This window comes from Geotrypetes seraphini, chromosome 3 (assembly GCF_902459505.1).
Source record: "Geotrypetes seraphini chromosome 3, aGeoSer1.1, whole genome shotgun sequence".
NCBI classification, from domain to species: domain Eukaryota; kingdom Metazoa; phylum Chordata; class Amphibia; order Gymnophiona; family Dermophiidae; genus Geotrypetes; species Geotrypetes seraphini.
This window is the reverse complement of record NC_047086.1, coordinates 259,102,993-259,121,752: the sequence shown is the minus strand read 5'-3', so window position 1 is coordinate 259,121,752 and position 18,760 is coordinate 259,102,993. Positions and strand designations below refer to the sequence as shown.

At 45.1% G+C, this 18,760-nt stretch overlaps 1 protein-coding gene across 1 annotated transcript in view; it reads left to right on the top strand.

Moving 5' to 3' along the window:
• CEBPZ (CCAAT enhancer binding protein zeta) overlaps positions 1 to 18,760 on the top strand; it is a 348,861-nt gene that overhangs the window by 31,016 nt on the left and 299,085 nt on the right. Inside the window, exon 2 of the mRNA XM_033935900.1 lies at positions 11,436 to 12,913. Within this exon, the coding sequence (XP_033791791.1) occupies positions 11,436 to 12,913 (1,478 nt within the window). The remainder of the gene's footprint in view (positions 1 to 11,435; positions 12,914 to 18,760) is intronic.

Sequence of the window (18,760 nt, the reverse complement as noted above, 5' to 3'; positions counted from 1 at the left end):
TGGCGTTGTGGAGGGTTTGGGGGGTTGTATCCCCCCTCATTATACTGGAAACTTAACTTTTTCCCTGTTTTTTAGGGAAAAAGTTAAGTTTCCAGTATAATGTGGTGGGTTACACCCCCCACCCCCCAATATGGCAGTGTGAGGCAGCGCGATCCCTATTAAGTAGAGTGGGGGTTCCCCCCCACACCCCCTGTCAGAGCCCTTTAAAATACGGGTTTTCTTCGGTGCGATTAAGCCCTGCGCTCAGTTGTCCGCGCTCGGTTGTCTGCGTGCCTTTGTCCTCGCGCGCTTTTGACCTGTCACCGAGAAGGTTATCATGCCGCTGTACCGGGCCATGGTGCGTCCTTACCTGGAATACTGCGTCCAGCACTGGTCGCTGTACATGAAAAGGACACGGTACTACTCAAAAGGGTCCAGAGAAGAGCGACTAAAATGGTTAAGGGGCTGGAGGAGTTGCCGTACAGCGAGAGATTAGAGAAACTGGGCCTCTTCTCCTTCGAAAAGAGGAGATTGAGAGGGGGCATGAACGAAACATTCAAGATACTGAAGGGAATAGACTTAGTAGATAAAGACAGGTTGTTCACCCTCTACAAGGAAGGGAGAATGAAAGGGCACTCTCTAAAGTTGAAAGGGGATAGATTCCGTACGAACAGAGATTGGTAGAAAACTGGAATGCTCTTCTGGAGTCTGTCGTAGGGGAAAACACCCTCCAGGGATTCAAGACAAAGTTGGACAAGTTCCTGCTCAACTGGAAAGTACACAGGTGAGGCTGTGCTCATTTAGAGCATTGGTCTTTGACTTAGTGGCTGCCGCGTGAGCGGACTGCTGGGCACAATGGACCACTGGTCTGATCCAGCAGCTGCAATTCTTATGTTCAAGTTTAAGGCGAAAGGTGGAATAGGGTTACCTTCTTTGGAGAATTATTATAAAGCGGCACAATTGAGAGCAATAGTTGAAAGGCATTCATATCCACCTAAATTATGGATAAGAGTAGAACAAGAAATGCTAGAAGGGATAGAAAGTATTAGAGAACTGAACCACCTACCATCGGTGGGAGAAAAAGAATTAATGAATATAAGTAACCCTTTTAGTAGATGTTCTGTGAGAATATGGAAAAGTTTGAGGAAAAAACTTTTGGGAAAATAAAAAAGTATTTTTTCTCTCCTCTCTTATATGTGTGAGATTTTATACCAGGGAGAGAGGGGGGAATTTTTAAAAAGTGGGAGGCAAAAGGTCTGAAATGCTTTAGACAATTTATTGATTTTACAGACCTTAGGGATCAATATCAATTGGAAGCGAAAGATCTTTATCCTTATTTACAGGTGAAAAATTATATTTTGACATATAAGGGGATGGATAAAGAAGTCTTAAAGAAATCTGAATTCGAAAAAGGAATAGAAAACCCAGTTGTAAAAGGATGCATTTCTTGGTTATATAGAATTATACATGATGATAAGGAAGTAAAAAGCTCATATATGAAAGCATGGGAAAAAGATTTGGGGAAGGAATGGTCAATAGATGAGTGGGGGGGGAGGCAATTGTAACACACATCTTTTCCAAATAGCAAGAGCAGCGTCATTGGTGGAAAATGCTATTAAACTTTTAGGACGATGGTATATTACCCCGGTTCTAATTAGCAAATACACTAAGGAAGATAATGCTGTTTGTTGGAAAGAGTGTGGTGAAAGAGGCACATTCTACCATATGTGGTGGAATTGCCAAAAGCTCCAGAAGTATTGGGAGCTGGTATTTTATTATGCGAGTAAGTTACCGTATTTTTCGCTCCATAAGATGCACCTGACCATAAGACGCACCCTAAATTTACAGGAGGAAAAAAAGGAAAAAACCCCTCCATTCTGAACCAAATTCTAGGTGCCCAACACCATACTCCTTGCCAGGCTCTGTACCCTGTCCCCCGTCTTGTAGTCTAGTGGTAGGCCAGGACAGGGCACAGGGCAGGCGGGGACAGGGCAGTGCCTAGTGGCTGGCAGGCGAGTCTTGGGAGAACCAATGGCACCATTTGGGCGGCGATGCAGGACCAGGCATGCGTGCTCAGGGCTCACGCCTGCCTTTCACTTCCGCGGCAGATGGGGGAGCCTGCCGATGCAGCGCTGGACCGATCTGACAGCACCATTTGGGCTGCGGCACGGGACCAGGCAGGCACGCTCAGGGCTCGCACCTGCCTCTCACTGCCGTGGCAGATTGAGACTCAGGCGGCCATCCAGCAGGGGAGCCTGCCGATGCAGTGCTGAACCGCCTGGATTACATAAAGTTACTGGGGGGGGGGCACACGGTATTCGCTGCATAAGACGCATCCTTATTTCCACCCACTTTTTTGGGAAAAAAGTGTGTCTTATGGAGCGAAAAATACGGTAATTCAAATCCCACTTAAAGTGAATGCTGAAAAAGCACTGTTGAGAGTAGGAGTGGAGGGGCTAACATCCTCTCAATCTAAATTCATGGATGTGGCATTTATAGCTGCTCGATGGTGTACCTCAAATATACCCACAATTAAAGATATGAAAGACCCTTTAGGAACAGCAGTGTGTCAAAAATATAGATTACTGTATATATTCAAATATAAATCGCTCCGAATATAAGTTGAGACCCCGTTTTCCCCCCAAAAGGAGGAAAACTGGTTGACTCTAATATAAGTCGGGCAGCTTAATATTCAAGTGTCCTGCCCTATCAGGCTCTGCACCCAGCACCCTTCCTCCCCTCCCCTGTCAGGCTCTGCGCCCAGCGTCGTTCCTCCCCTCCCTTCTCCTGTCATGCTCTGCACCCTTCCTTCCTCCCGTCAGGCTTTGCACCCTTCCTTCCTTCCTCTGTCAGAGAATTTGCGGGAGCCAGTAAGGAAGCCACTCAGCGCCTTGAAGCAGCACCAAATCGTGCTGCTGCTCGTGCAGCTCAGATGGCGAAGTTGGATCGCTCAGCCGGTTAGCAGCGGGGTAGGAGTTTGGAAAGCTTGCTCCTGCGTGCTAGGCCTCCACTAGCGATCGGCAGAGGTATGAAGATAGTGGGGAGGAGGGGGGCAGAGCCTGGCGGCCTAAGAAAAATTCTGGGAGGGGGCATTGAACCAAATATAAACTGGGACTCCCATTTTTGGGCAAATTTTTTGGCTCAAAAATCCCAGTTTATATTTCAGTATATACGGTATTGTCCTTTTAACAAATCAATGGATGAAATTTAGAGAGATTTGGGAGAGGTATATTGAATTGGAAAAAGAGGATCTTAGAAATATTTGAACTGAACATTAGCCTAATCTTATGATTTAGGAACCCAGGTTTCCTGAGGTGGGGGGAAGGGGGAAGTAGTTTTAATTGTTAGGATGATAAGATGTGATAATTTATTAGTTTATTATACGGAATGAATTCTATGTTATGTAATGAAATTATGATATTAATACTCCAATTGTTGTTAAAATTATTAAAATAAAGAATTAAAAAAGAAAAAGAAGCCAACTCCCCATCTACCAACAATTGGCGTAGTGTTTGGAGCCCTTTATTTGCCCAAATGAGAAATACCTTATCAATTTTACCTGGGACAAAACGAGGGGCATAAGCTATGGCAGTGCTCTGAAAATACTCCTGGGATCCTAATAATCGACTATGAAATTCCACCTACAGAGGTAAAACATGGCGTAGAGGGCCAAGGCGCCTCAGCCAGTCAGTGCCTTAGGCCCCTCAATCAGATGATCCGCCAGGGTGGGGCCTAAGGCCGCTATTGCTCAGCAGCGGCCTGGGGAGTAGGAGGAAAGTCTTGCTCCTGAGGATCGGCGTAGGAGCAGGAGGGTCCGGGCACCCCTCCTGCTCCCAAAGATGAGAGGATTGTCAGAAGGAGCAGGAGGGACTGGGCACCCCTCCTGCTCCCAACTTTTTGGTGCTGGGGGTGAGGGCCTGTGTCGGGCCGGTGCCCTATCTCTCTTCCCTGCTCGCTGGACTCTCCTGCTCTCTTCCGTCATTCCCCGCAGTGCAGGCCCACTTTAAAACCACGGGCTTGCATTGCAGGGAACGGTGGCAGAGAGCAGGAGAGTCCCGGAGCAGGCATATAAATTGTTGGGTGCCCTTGAGCAAGCAACATAGAGTTGTGGGCCGAGAGACCCCCAGAACATATCAGCCCAGGTAGTGAGGGATCAGCATACCAAGTTTCGGTCAAATCGGTCAAGCCGTTTTTGAATTACTGTGAGAATGGCAGCTTTTTACATTTTTTCCATTGACATGAAAGGGTGAAATCTGATTTTCTGTTTGTAGCTCCGCCCACGTGTGCAGGTGGGCCGCGAGACCCCCAGAACATATCACCCCAGGTAGTGAGGGATCTGCATACCAAGTTTCGTTCAAATCGGTCAAGCCGTTTTTGAATTACTGTGAGAATGGCAGCTTTATACATTTTTTCCATTGACATGAATGGGTGATATCTGATTTTCTGTTTGTAGCTCCGCCCACATGTGCAGGTGGGCCGCGAGACCCCCAGAACATATCAGCCCAGGTAGTGAGGGATCTGCATACAAAGTTTCGTTCAAATCGGTCAAGCCGTTTTTGAATTACAGTGAGAATGGCAGCTTTTTACATTATTTCCATTGACATGAATGGGTAAAATCTAATTTTCTGTTTGTAGCTCCGCCCAGGTGTGCAGGTGAGCCGCTAGACCCCCAGAACATATCAGCCCAGGTAGTGACCCAGAACATATCAGCCCAGGTAGTGAGGGATCTGCATACAAAGTTTCGTTCAAATCGGTCAAGCCGTTTTTGAATTACAGTGAGAATGGCAGCTTTTTACATTATTTCCATTGACATGAATGGGTGAAATCTGATTTTCTGTTTGTAGCTCCGCCCACGTGTGCAGGTGGGCTGCGAGACCCCCAGAACATATCACCCCAGGTAGTGAGGGATTTGCATACCAAGTTTCGTTCAAATCGGTCAAGCCGGTTTTGAATTACTGTGAGAATGGCAGCTTTTTACATTTTTTCCATTGACATGAATGGGTGAAATCTGATATTATGTTTGTAGCTCCGCCCATGTGTGCAGGTGGGCCGCGAGACCCCCAGAACATATCATCCCAGGTAGTGAGGGATCTGCATACCAAGTTTCGTTCAAATCGGTCAAGCCGTTTTTGCGTGATCGCGGCACATACACACACACATACATACATACATACATACACACATACATACCTCCGATTTTATATATATAGATTTAAAAGATAGAGAACAACTGCCTTATTTTATGAAACTAGCAGGAATTACAATCTTACCTAAACCAGGAAAATACATATTGTGCTAGTTATAGACCTATTTCCTTATTGGGAATAGATACAAAAATTATGGCTAGAGTCTTTGCTGATAGATTATCACCATATATGCCTAAACTTATACATCCAGACCAAGTGGGTTTTATAAGTGGGAGGCAGGCAGCTGATGGGATTAGGAAGGTTTTAGATCTGGTATGGAGGACTAGAAGGGAAGGAACAGAATGGGTGGCAGTCTCGGTTGATTCTAAAAAGCATTCAACTGAGTTGAATGGAAATTTATGGATGCAGTGTTGGGATGTATGGGCTTTGGGAAAAGGTTCAGGGACTGGATATTTACATTATATAACAGCTCATTAGCATGTGTTAAAATAAATGGATCTTATTCCTCTACATTTGAATTGCAGAGAGAAACAAGGCTGTCCCCCTTGATTTTAGCATTAATTATAGAACCTCTGGCACAGAAAATTAGACAATCTCAAGAGAGAAAAGGTTTGAAGGTAGCGGGTGAAGAACAAAAGTTGTCCCTGTTTGCTGATGATCTGGTTAGCTATTGTGGAGGCATCTGAGTCAGATTTAATAGCTCTTAAGGATACTATGGTTGAATATGGTCAACTGTCAGGATTTAAGGCTAACTTATCTAAGACGGAAGTGATGAATATATCAACATCTATGGAGAGGATTAAGGAGTTACAAAAATCAGTGCCTCTAAGATGGGTAAAGGGATCTATTCACTATTTGGGAATAACCTTGGGAGCAAATTGGACACTTTGGTTCCAGGAAAATTATATACCCTTGGCAGTGGATATCCAGAAAGATTTAGAAATATGGAATAAGATGTTTATTTCATGGCTAGGATATTTAGAGGTGGTAAAGCTGATGATTCTCCCTAGGTTTCTTTACCTATTCCAAGTATTACCGATAGAAATTCCAAAATTATATTTTCAAAAATAGAATAGTATGATAATGAGATTTATTTGGGGAGGAAAATGTCCAAGAGTTGGAAGATATGCATTGTTTGACGAACTTGCTGCATTTCTTTGAGGGAGTAAACAGGCAGATAGACAAGGGCGACCCGGTTGACATTGTATATCTGGATTTTCAGAAGGTGTTTGACAAGGTTCCACATGAACGACTACTTTGGAAAATTGCAAGCCATGGAATCGAGAGTGAAATACTCACTTGGATTAAAAACTTGCTGGTGCATAAGAAACAGAGAGTGGAGTTAAATGGACAATACTCAGACTGGAAGAACATCACCAGTGGGGTGCCTCAGGTCTCGGTGCTTGAATCCATGCTCTTCAACATCTTTATAAACGATCTGAACATTAGTGCAACGAGTGAGGTGATTAAATTTGCGGACGATACAAAGTTATTCAGAGTAGTGAAGACGCAGGGGGAATGTGAAGATCTGCAATGTGACATAATCAGGCTTGAGAAATGGACATCGACATGGCAGATGTGGTTCAACGTGGATAAGTGTAAAGTAATGCATGTCGGTAACAAAAATCTCATGCACAAATACAGGATGTCCAGGGCTGTACTTGGAGACACCTCCCAGGAAAGAGACTTTGGAGTTCTGATCGACAAGTCAATGAAGCCGTCCATGCAATGCACAGCAGCGGTGAAAAGGGCGAACAGATTGCTAGGAATGATAAATAAGGGGATCACAAACAGATTGGAGAAGGTTGGTTCATAGTCTCAAGTGCGCGAGGACAAAGGCGTGTGGACAACTGAGCGCAGGACTTCATCGCGCCGAAGAAAAAACGTATTTTAAAGGGCTTCAACAGGGGGTGTTGATGGGGAACCCCCCACTTTACTTAATAGAGATCGCGCTGGCGTTGTGGAGGGTTTGGGGGGTTGTATCCCCCCTCATTATACTGGAAACTTAACTTTTTCCCTGTTTTTTAGGGAAAAAGTTAAGTTTCCAGTATAATGTGGTGGGTTACACCCCCCACCCCCCAATATGGCAGTGTGAGGCAGCGCGATCCCTATTAAGTAGAGTGGGGGTTCCCCCCCACACCCCCTGTCAGAGCCCTTTAAAATACGGGTTTTCTTCGGTGCGATTAAGCCCTGCGCTCAGTTGTCCGCGCTCGGTTGTCTGCGTGCCTTTGTCCTCGCGCGCTTTTGACCTGTCACCGAGAAGGTTATCATGCCGCTGTACCGGGCCATGGTGCGTCCTTACCTGGAATACTGCGTCCAGCACTGGTCGCTGTACATGAAAAGGACACGGTACTACTCAAAAGGGTCCAGAGAAGAGCGACTAAAATGGTTAAGGGGCTGGAGGAGTTGCCGTACAGCGAGAGATTAGAGAAACTGGGCCTCTTCTCCTTCGAAAAGAGGAGATTGAGAGGGGGCATGAACGAAACATTCAAGATACTGAAGGGAATAGACTTAGTAGATAAAGACAGGTTGTTCACCCTCTACAAGGAAGGGAGAATGAAAGGGCACTCTCTAAAGTTGAAAGGGGATAGATTCCGTACGAACAGAGATTGGTAGAAAACTGGAATGCTCTTCTGGAGTCTGTCGTAGGGGAAAACACCCTCCAGGGATTCAAGACAAAGTTGGACAAGTTCCTGCTCAACTGGAAAGTACACAGGTGAGGCTGTGCTCATTTAGAGCATTGGTCTTTGACTTAGTGGCTGCCGCGTGAGCGGACTGCTGGGCACAATGGACCACTGGTCTGATCCAGCAGCTGCAATTCTTATGTTCAAGTTTAAGGCGAAAGGTGGAATAGGGTTACCTTCTTTGGAGAATTATTATAAAGCGGCACAATTGAGAGCAATAGTTGAAAGGCATTCATATCCACCTAAATTATGGATAAGAGTAGAACAAGAAATGCTAGAAGGGATAGAAAGTATTAGAGAACTGAACCACCTACCATCGGTGGGAGAAAAAGAATTAATGAATATAAGTAACCCTTTTAGTAGATGTTCTGTGAGAATATGGAAAAGTTTGAGGAAAAAACTTTTGGGAAAATAAAAAAGTATTTTTTCTCTCCTCTCTTATATGTGTGAGATTTTATACCAGGGAGAGAGGGGGGAATTTTTAAAAAGTGGGAGGCAAAAGGTCTGAAATGCTTTAGACAATTTATTGATTTTACAGACCTTAGGGATCAATATCAATTGGAAGCGAAAGATCTTTATCCTTATTTACAGGTGAAAAATTATATTTTGACATATAAGGGGATGGATAAAGAAGTCTTAAAGAAATCTGAATTCGAAAAAGGAATAGAAAACCCAGTTGTAAAAGGATGCATTTCTTGGTTATATAGAATTATACATGATGATAAGGAAGTAAAAAGCTCATATATGAAAGCATGGGAAAAAGATTTGGGGAAGGAATGGTCAATAGATGAGTGGGGGGGGAGGCAATTGTAACACACATCTTTTCCAAATAGCAAGAGCAGCGTCATTGGTGGAAAATGCTATTAAACTTTTAGGACGATGGTATATTACCCCGGTTCTAATTAGCAAATACACTAAGGAAGATAATGCTGTTTGTTGGAAAGAGTGTGGTGAAAGAGGCACATTCTACCATATGTGGTGGAATTGCCAAAAGCTCCAGAAGTATTGGGAGCTGGTATTTTATTATGCGAGTAAGTTACCGTATTTTTCGCTCCATAAGATGCACCTGACCATAAGACGCACCCTAAATTTACAGGAGGAAAAAAAGGAAAAAACCCCTCCATTCTGAACCAAATTCTAGGTGCCCAACACCATACTCCTTGCCAGGCTCTGTACCCTGTCCCCCGTCTTGTAGTCTAGTGGTAGGCCAGGACAGGGCACAGGGCAGGCGGGGACAGGGCAGTGCCTAGTGGCTGGCAGGCGAGTCTTGGGAGAACCAATGGCACCATTTGGGCGGCGATGCAGGACCAGGCATGCGTGCTCAGGGCTCACGCCTGCCTTTCACTTCCGCGGCAGATGGGGGAGCCTGCCGATGCAGCGCTGGACCGATCTGACAGCACCATTTGGGCTGCGGCACGGGACCAGGCAGGCACGCTCAGGGCTCGCACCTGCCTCTCACTGCCGTGGCAGATTGAGACTCAGGCGGCCATCCAGCAGGGGAGCCTGCCGATGCAGTGCTGAACCGCCTGGATTACATAAAGTTACTGGGGGGGGGGCACACGGTATTCGCTGCATAAGACGCATCCTTATTTCCACCCACTTTTTTGGGAAAAAAGTGTGTCTTATGGAGCGAAAAATACGGTAATTCAAATCCCACTTAAAGTGAATGCTGAAAAAGCACTGTTGAGAGTAGGAGTGGAGGGGCTAACATCCTCTCAATCTAAATTCATGGATGTGGCATTTATAGCTGCTCGATGGTGTACCTCAAATATACCCACAATTAAAGATATGAAAGACCCTTTAGGAACAGCAGTGTGTCAAAAATATAGATTACTGTATATATTCAAATATAAATCGCTCCGAATATAAGTTGAGACCCCGTTTTCCCCCCAAAAGGAGGAAAACTGGTTGACTCTAATATAAGTCGGGCAGCTTAATATTCAAGTGTCCTGCCCTATCAGGCTCTGCACCCAGCACCCTTCCTCCCCTCCCCTGTCAGGCTCTGCGCCCAGCGTCGTTCCTCCCCTCCCTTCTCCTGTCATGCTCTGCACCCTTCCTTCCTCCCGTCAGGCTTTGCACCCTTCCTTCCTTCCTCTGTCAGAGAATTTGCGGGAGCCAGTAAGGAAGCCACTCAGCGCCTTGAAGCAGCACCAAATCGTGCTGCTGCTCGTGCAGCTCAGATGGCGAAGTTGGATCGCTCAGCCGGTTAGCAGCGGGGTAGGAGTTTGGAAAGCTTGCTCCTGCGTGCTAGGCCTCCACTAGCGATCGGCAGAGGTATGAAGATAGTGGGGAGGAGGGGGGCAGAGCCTGGCGGCCTAAGAAAAATTCTGGGAGGGGGCATTGAACCAAATATAAACTGGGACTCCCATTTTTGGGCAAATTTTTTGGCTCAAAAATCCCAGTTTATATTTCAGTATATACGGTATTGTCCTTTTAACAAATCAATGGATGAAATTTAGAGAGATTTGGGAGAGGTATATTGAATTGGAAAAAGAGGATCTTAGAAATATTTGAACTGAACATTAGCCTAATCTTATGATTTAGGAACCCAGGTTTCCTGAGGTGGGGGGAAGGGGGAAGTAGTTTTAATTGTTAGGATGATAAGATGTGATAATTTATTAGTTTATTATACGGAATGAATTCTATGTTATGTAATGAAATTATGATATTAATACTCCAATTGTTGTTAAAATTATTAAAATAAAGAATTAAAAAAGAAAAAGAAGCCAACTCCCCATCTACCAACAATTGGCGTAGTGTTTGGAGCCCTTTATTTGCCCAAATGAGAAATACCTTATCAATTTTACCTGGGACAAAACGAGGGGCATAAGCTATGGCAGTGCTCTGAAAATACTCCTGGGATCCTAATAATCGACTATGAAATTCCACCTACAGAGGTAAAACATGGCGTAGAGGGCCAAGGCGCCTCAGCCAGTCAGTGCCTTAGGCCCCTCAATCAGATGATCCGCCAGGGTGGGGCCTAAGGCCGCTATTGCTCAGCAGCGGCCTGGGGAGTAGGAGGAAAGTCTTGCTCCTGAGGATCGGCGTAGGAGCAGGAGGGTCCGGGCACCCCTCCTGCTCCCAAAGATGAGAGGATTGTCAGAAGGAGCAGGAGGGACTGGGCACCCCTCCTGCTCCCAACTTTTTGGTGCTGGGGGTGAGGGCCTGTGTCGGGCCGGTGCCCTATCTCTCTTCCCTGCTCGCTGGACTCTCCTGCTCTCTTCCGTCATTCCCCGCAGTGCAGGCCCACTTTAAAACCACGGGCTTGCATTGCAGGGAACGGTGGCAGAGAGCAGGAGAGTCCCGGAGCAGGCAAGATAGATCTGGGCTGAGCCCTGACAGCAATGACAGGGGGCTGCTTCTCCTTTCACTACTCTCAGGGTGTGTGCCTGAGCGGGGATCGCTCTGGCCATGGGTAGAGGGCGTGTTAACGATTGTCCCCATTTGCATGCAGGCCTTTACTGAATTTGTCAGCCAGCATGCAAACGGTAACAGATCATGCATGGTTTGGAGGTTTAGTGAATCTAGACCTTAGTTATATTGTTTTAAGTTCATTTTCTAATTGAATTGCCTGTTTTAATTTAATTTTAGTGTTTAGTAATTGCTTTTATTTTGTTTTAAACAGCAAGATTTTATTATGCTGGCTGCTTTGGATGAACCAGAAGAGTTGGTGGATGGTGGCAAGAAAGGAGCAATTGATGATCTTAAAGAAGGTGAACTGGAATCTTTCATTAGTAAGCTGGGTTTCCACAGTTTCTCTGATAATGTTGTGAAACAGAAAGAGCAGAATAGCAAAATTGAGACACAAACCAAATTAGATAAGAATAAAAATGGTAAAACAAAGAAAGAAAAGATCTCAATGACTGGAAATTATACGAAAAAACCAGTTCAGCTTAATGAAGTGTCTAGTACCAGTGGAACAGAAAGGAAAAAAGCCAAACATCAAAATGTCTTTGAATTTAATGCAAGGCATGTATTGCTCATCAAACCAGGAGGCAAATGGTACGATCTTGAATACACCAAAGAATATACCTCTGAGACTCAAAATGAAACTGAAATGTCAAAATATAAAGCACTGGCCCAAAAACTCTATGAGCATGAAGCATATTTATACAAAAGCAAGAAAGATCTTAAGAAGGGAGCCAATTCTGCCTGGATGAAAACTATTGTGTCTTCAGGAACATTGGTTGATAGAATGGCAGCCATGACACTCCTGATTCAGGATGCTGCTGTTCATACTTTGCAGTTCCTTGACACTCTGGTAAATCTGGTTAGGAAACAAGGCAGTAGGCGGCAGAGCTTAATGGCTCTTGACACTTTAAAGGAACTTCTTCTCTCTGACCTTTTGCCAGACAATCGTAAACTTCAGATTTTCTCTCAGCATCCTTTCAACAGACTGGAGAAAATGTCCAGTGGCAACAGAGATGCCAGGGACAGACGATTAATACTTTGGTACTTTGAACATCAACTGAAACAACATGTTACAGAGTTCCTGCAGGTTTTGGAAACCATGAGTCATGATACACTGCTTGCCACAAAAACTCGAGCACTTACAGTAATACATGAGCTTCTCTGTAACAAACCTGAGGGAGAGAAAATTCTGCTTGTACAGCTGGTAAATAAATTAGGAGATCCTCAATACAGACTAGCTACCAAAGCCTCATATCTCCTAGAGACCTTGCTTCATAAGCATCCAAACATGAAAGTCGTTGTTTGTCATGAAGTGGAGAGACTTCTATATCGACCAAACATCAGCCCTAAAGCTCAGTATTATGGAATTTGCTTCTTAAACCAAACAATCCTTAGCCATGAAGAAAGTGAACTAGCAAATAAACTGATCACTGTATACTTCAGTTTTTTTCGGAGTTGTGTTAAGAAAAAAGATATGGAATCCAAGATGCTCCGTGCACTTTTAATGGGGGTAAACAGGGCATATCCTTATAGCCAGGCTGGCAATGAGAAGGTGAAAGAGCAGCTGGATACCCTATTCAAAATAGTGCATCTTGTAAATTTTAACACAAGTGCCCAGGCCTTAATGTTGCTTTTCCAAGTGATGGACTCACAGCAAACAGTATCAAATCGATATTATGCAGCACTGTACAGGTAAGTGGCAAATTAGACACATACCCCCTTGTTCTATAAATGACGCCTAAGTTAGGCATGCAGTTATAAAATGGGGTCAGTTATGCATGTAAATTAATTGGCACTTAATTGATATTAAATATCAACAATAGCTCTTGGCAAGCACTGTTTAGAGCTAATATTATATACACATATAATTGCTTTACAACCCTGTTATATAAATACTGCATCTCATGTCTATGGCATGCAATTCCAAAGTGGTCATGGATTTAGGAGGGGCATGTGCCAGTCAGGGACATGTCAGAAAATTAGTCATGATGTTCTAGAATACTGTCATTTATGCTCTTTGAATGCCACTACTTGGGCGCAAATGCACCAGATTTTATTTGATGTAAATATTCAAACCTAAAGTTAAGCACACCTAAAGTTAAGCACAAAATTGCAAACTTCAGCTAGTATGCTGAACTGCTGTTACAGGTTTCGCATTAGCACCCATCATTTTGATGCCTAGTTTGAAGTGCCATTTATTGAACCTATCCCATAGAAGGTAATTCTATATAGCTCACAAAAAGTTAGGCATTGGGATGATGTGCTTTTTGTGAATTCTACTACAGATGTTTTGCACATAACTGTTGTTACAGAATACTTTTACATGCTTGACTTTAGGTGCAACCACATACACTAGCTCAAAGGCTCATCAATTTATGCCAGCCAAACTGTAGATAGTTAGGCATGTGTGAGAGTAAGGGGTTCTCCCTTGCTAATGTTGCAGTTATGCTTCTGGACCAAAGGGGGCACTAGCTTAAGAGTAAGCTACATTAAGGAAAGTAATGCAGTTCTGCTGAGTGATAGAGGTGGGACTGAGGCAGGGAGAAAGTTATCTGCCCCAGAGAATAGTCATTCAGAGAGGTCCCCGAGGGAGAGACTTTCCCCAAGAATGATCCTAAGGCAAGAGTTCTAAAGGAAGAGAGCTTTCCTAGCTATGGGCTGAGAAGGACCCTTGGAAAGGAGGGGAGTGTGTATCAAGGTAACAATTGGTGTCTGTTTGGCTGAGGTAAGCCAGCTATCTTGTTTAAACACTGGGGTCAGATCTAATTGAGTGACCCTGAGATTGGAGCGTGGTAATTGCTGGCCACAGGAGCACTTTCGGCTGAAATCCCAGAGTCCTGGTTTCCAGCTTGCTAATTGCATAAGAAAAGTTTATTTTCCCTGAGTCTGTGAAGCAACAGGCTTAGGAATTTATACATCAATAAAGAATGCTTAACTGAACTGCTTGCTTAAGAGAGAAAGAATTTACTCTGTTTTTCCTGAACCTGTAAGGTTCAGGTCTGTGAATAAATAGTCTACGATTTTCCTTGAAGAACCCACTTGTCTTTCACAGTGTGTAAATGCAAGTATTCTAAAATCCACGCATCTTAACCATCTAACATGCTTCAGATATGCCGTGCCCCTCCCAGGTCCATTTCCCTTTGGAGTTGCATGCTGTGGGTGGAAGGTGGGTAGTAGTGCTGGGGGATTGTGCAGGAGAGAGTGGGCATCTCTCCTGCCGATCTTCGATTTGGTTTTTGTTTTAATTTTTATTTGCTTGGGAGGGGGTATGATCTGTCAGACCTTACTTTCCTGTCCGTGCATGAGCCCATCAGCGCTCAGGCACTGATAGAAAGTAAGGATACGACAGCTCGGACCTGTTGGCAAATTTTGGCCGCAAATGTGACACAATGAGGTTAGGGAATCACTCGGCGATGATAGAGAATCGCTTGGAGTGCTCATTTTAATATTATTGACCTTGTTGTACTATATTTGCATGGCAGTATCAGAGACTGCTAGGAATCTCAGAAAAGACCATGGTAAGCTGTTTTGATAATCCACCACTAAAATACATTATCCCAGGACAAGCAGGCAGCTTATTCTCACATATGGGTGATGTCATCCATGGAGCCTGGATGCGGACAGCCTCGCAAGCAGACTTGCATGTAGAAACTCAGAAGTTTCGAGTCTGTCACACCGTGCATGCGCGAGTGCTTTCCCGCCCAGCACAGGGTGAGTCTCCTCAGTTCTCCACGGAGCCAAGAAGTCTGTCTTTGACACTCTGCGCTGAACTTCATTTGCTTCATGCCTTCTCTTCACCGCGGTTTGTGTTTATTTTCTTTTAGCCGAATCATTGTGCCTTTTTCTTTCTGTTAGTAAAAAAAAAAGAAGAAATTTTATTTTTTCATCGGCTGACTGGCAGGATGGGTCGAGCGCCTGCAGCCTGCGGGATTCGACTTCACAGCGGCTATCTTCCCTCCTATGTCCTGGCCAGTCACGGGCTTCAAGAAGTGTAGCCAGTGCCAGCGTGCAATTTCCCTCACGGACCCACACTGCTGGTGTCTTCGCTGTCTCGGGCCTGACCATAGTCCGAGGTCGTGCCCGCGCTGTGCTGCTCTTCAACCTTGAGCCCTTAAACTTTGTCGGGTTCAAGTGGAAAAGCTGTTCAAGATACTCTTCAGCTACACCCTCTACCTAGATTTCTTACTCGGTCAAGACTTCAACGTGGGGTCCTCATGTTTCCACACTCCGACCTCGAGTTTCATCAGACCTTCCTCATTTGGATCATCTTTGGCCTCGAGTACACCTGCCTTATCTTCCCCTGAGCTTTCCTCAGGTCAGATACCTAAGCAGAAAGTTCCTGCGGTGGTCCTCAAGTTATCCAAGCATCAATCCTCCAAGTTGAAGCATGCTTCTACCGCCACCTCGGAGCCTTTATCCTCAGCAAGTGGTCTGGTTTCAGACTCGGATCCACAATTGCAGGCTTCTCTCCAGACCATGTTAGAGCAGCAGTTTGTTCAGTCCTGCCTCGACTCTGCTTCCTAGGCAATCAGCAGTCTCACACGAGGTCGAGTCCCTGCCTGTGCCTCGATGCAAGAAGTCGAGTCTTTGCGAGTGTCTCGACAGGAATCCTCACACTCCATACAAGGAGCTGAGTCTTTGAGATTCCTCGATCCAAATCACTGAGCTTATGGGGTTTTAATCTACAACTTCTAGCCTTATTCATTCATCAGCGGCACTGCCCGTTTCCAGACATAGGGCAAAGTCCCCTCGATCTTACCCGAGACCTACTTCCAGGCAACACTCTCGTCGTAGATCAAGGCCCTCATCGAGGCATCCATTAGACGCAAGTCTTCTTCCATAGAAAAGCCTTCCTCGTCCAAGCCTCAGTCCAGGCCCTCCAGCTCTTCGAGGCCTCCAAATCCTCAATTGAGGTCACCAATTGCAGACCCTGAGGATTCAACTACTTCCAATGCCTCCTCCAAGTCTGTCTATTCCTTGGGTTACCAATACAGTTTTTCTTCATTGTGAACCGCCTAGAAGTCGAAAGATTGTGGCGGTATATAAGAATAAAGTTATTATTATTATTATATTACTCCATAGAGGCTTCGCCTTTGTTCTCCTCTCGAGGCGCCTCGAGGTCATCGAGTCCTTCTCGAGGCCATGCTCTGGCGGATCAATTGTCATTTTCCTCCTTTCTTCGTCAAGTGGCTGACGACCTGGATATTAAATTGGACGCTGGTTTTAAATACTCTAAGGAGTATTTAGAAGAAATGCATCTGCCTCAACCTCCTGCAGAGTCACTCAAGCTTTCTCTTTACAGGGTTCTGTCTCAAACTTTCAAATGAAATCTGGAGACTCCTTATGCTATACCTGCAAAGGAATCAAGGTATAGAACTCTACATTGCAAGGGTTTTGAGAATTCATAACTATCTCACCAATCCTTCCTTGTGGAATCCTCATTGAAGAGGACCCTTCCTTCTAGAGTCTATGCCACAGTACCTCCTGGAAGAGAGGGTAAGACCATGGACAAGTTTGACCGTCACCTTTATCAGAATTCCATGATGGCCTCCAGAGTCCTCAACTATAATTTTGTCTTCAGTACTTATTTTAAATTCCTGATTGATATCCTTCTAGGTTTTATAAAAAACCTGGATCAACATAGACATTTGGAGTTTCAAGAAGTCACTGCTACCTTGGCGCAACTCTAGTTACACCTTCTTCAGTCATCTTATGAAGCCTTTGAACTTTCTTCCAGGGTCACTGCTTTCTCAGTAGCGATGCGCTGCCTGGCCTGGCTTTGCACCATTGATATGGACCCCAATCTTCAGGACCTTCTGGCTAATATTCCTTATGAGGGCAATGACCTCTTTGATGATTCCATAAAAGCAGCCACCAAGATGTTGTCTGAGCATGAGAAATCTTTTGCTTCAATTGTCAGACCAAAGCCCAAGCCAGCTCCTGCAAAACCTTCTCTACCTCTTCCATCCTTCCAGAGGCGTTATCCTCCAAGGGCGGCTCTTTACACTCAAGCAACCTCCAAGAAACAGCAGCAGAAGCAACAGAAACCTCAGCCTTCTGCTGCGCCTAAGGCTGCACAGCCTTTTTGACTTTCTCAAACAGAACATAACTTCCATCGTTCTGCCTCTGTCCTCCCTTCCCCCATAGGAGGTTGTCTCCATCATTTTTACCATCGATGGGAGACCATTACATCCAACCTCTGGGTTCTGTCAATCATCAGGGAAGGATACTCTCTTCATTTCACTCAGGTTCCACCAGAGTTTCCTCCAAGAGAGTATCCTTCCAATCCATCCCAGACCGCCCTTCTTAAGAAATCTCAAACTCTGCTTCATCTCCGTGCCATTGATGAAGTTCCTCTGGAACAACAGTGCAGGGGGTTTTACTCCTGCTACTTCCTTGTTCCGAAGAAGATGGGCGATCTGCGTCACATTTTGGATCTCAGGGCTCTCAACAAATTTTTAGTCAAAAAAAAATTTTGCATGCTGTCCCTGGCATCCCTCTATCCCCTTCTAGATCAGAAAGATTGGTTTTTTTCTCTAGATCTTAAGGAGGCTTACACTCGCATTCCCTTTCATCCAGCTTCCCGTCAATACCTCCGATTTCGGGTGGGGAATCTGCATTTTCAATCCAGAGTGCTACCGTTCGACCTGGCATCATCTTCCAGAGTGTTCACCAAGTGCCTAGTGGTGGTAGCAGCAGCTCTAAGGAACCATGGTCTTCAGATGTTTCCCTACCTAGACGACTAGCTTATCAAAGATTCAACATCTCGGGGTTATTGTAGCAACCCAGCGGACTATGTGGTTCCTACAAATCAACTTTCCCAAATCTCACCTTCAGCCCTCTCAGAATCTACTGTTCATTGGAGCTGTTCTGGACACTATCCAACTCGGAGCATTCCTTCCTCAACAATGTATGGATGCTCTTCTTCAGCTCTGTCACAAAGTGTCTTCCCGCTCTTCACTCTCAGCGAGAGACATGATGATACTACTCGCTCACATGGCATCGACCGTTCTGGTGACTCCTTTTGCCAGACTTCACCTCCGAATTCCTCAGTGGACCCTGGCATCTCAGTGGACACAGGCTTGTGAACCACTCTGTCGACACATTACAGTCACTCCTTCGTTGAAACAATCTCAACGACGATGCACTTTTCCAATCTCTCCAGAGGTTTACTGTTTCAGACGACCCCTCATCACAAGGTCCTCATGACAGATTCCTTGACCTACGCTTGGGGGGCTCACCTGAACGGTTTCCGTTGGTCCAGGCCATTGGTCCAGCACGGATCGTCAGTGTCATATCAATCTGTTGGAACTCAGAGCGATCTTCAATGCTCTCAAAGCTTTTCAACATCTTTTGCACGACCAGGTAGTCCTCATTCGGAAAGACAACCAAGTCGCCATATACTATGTCAACAAGCAGGGAGGAACGGGATCTCTCCCTCTTTGTCAAGAAGCTCTGAAGGTTTGGGATTGGGAAATCCTTCACAACATCTTTCTCAAAGCTGTCTACATTTAAGGGGAGAAAAACTGGTGGACAAAT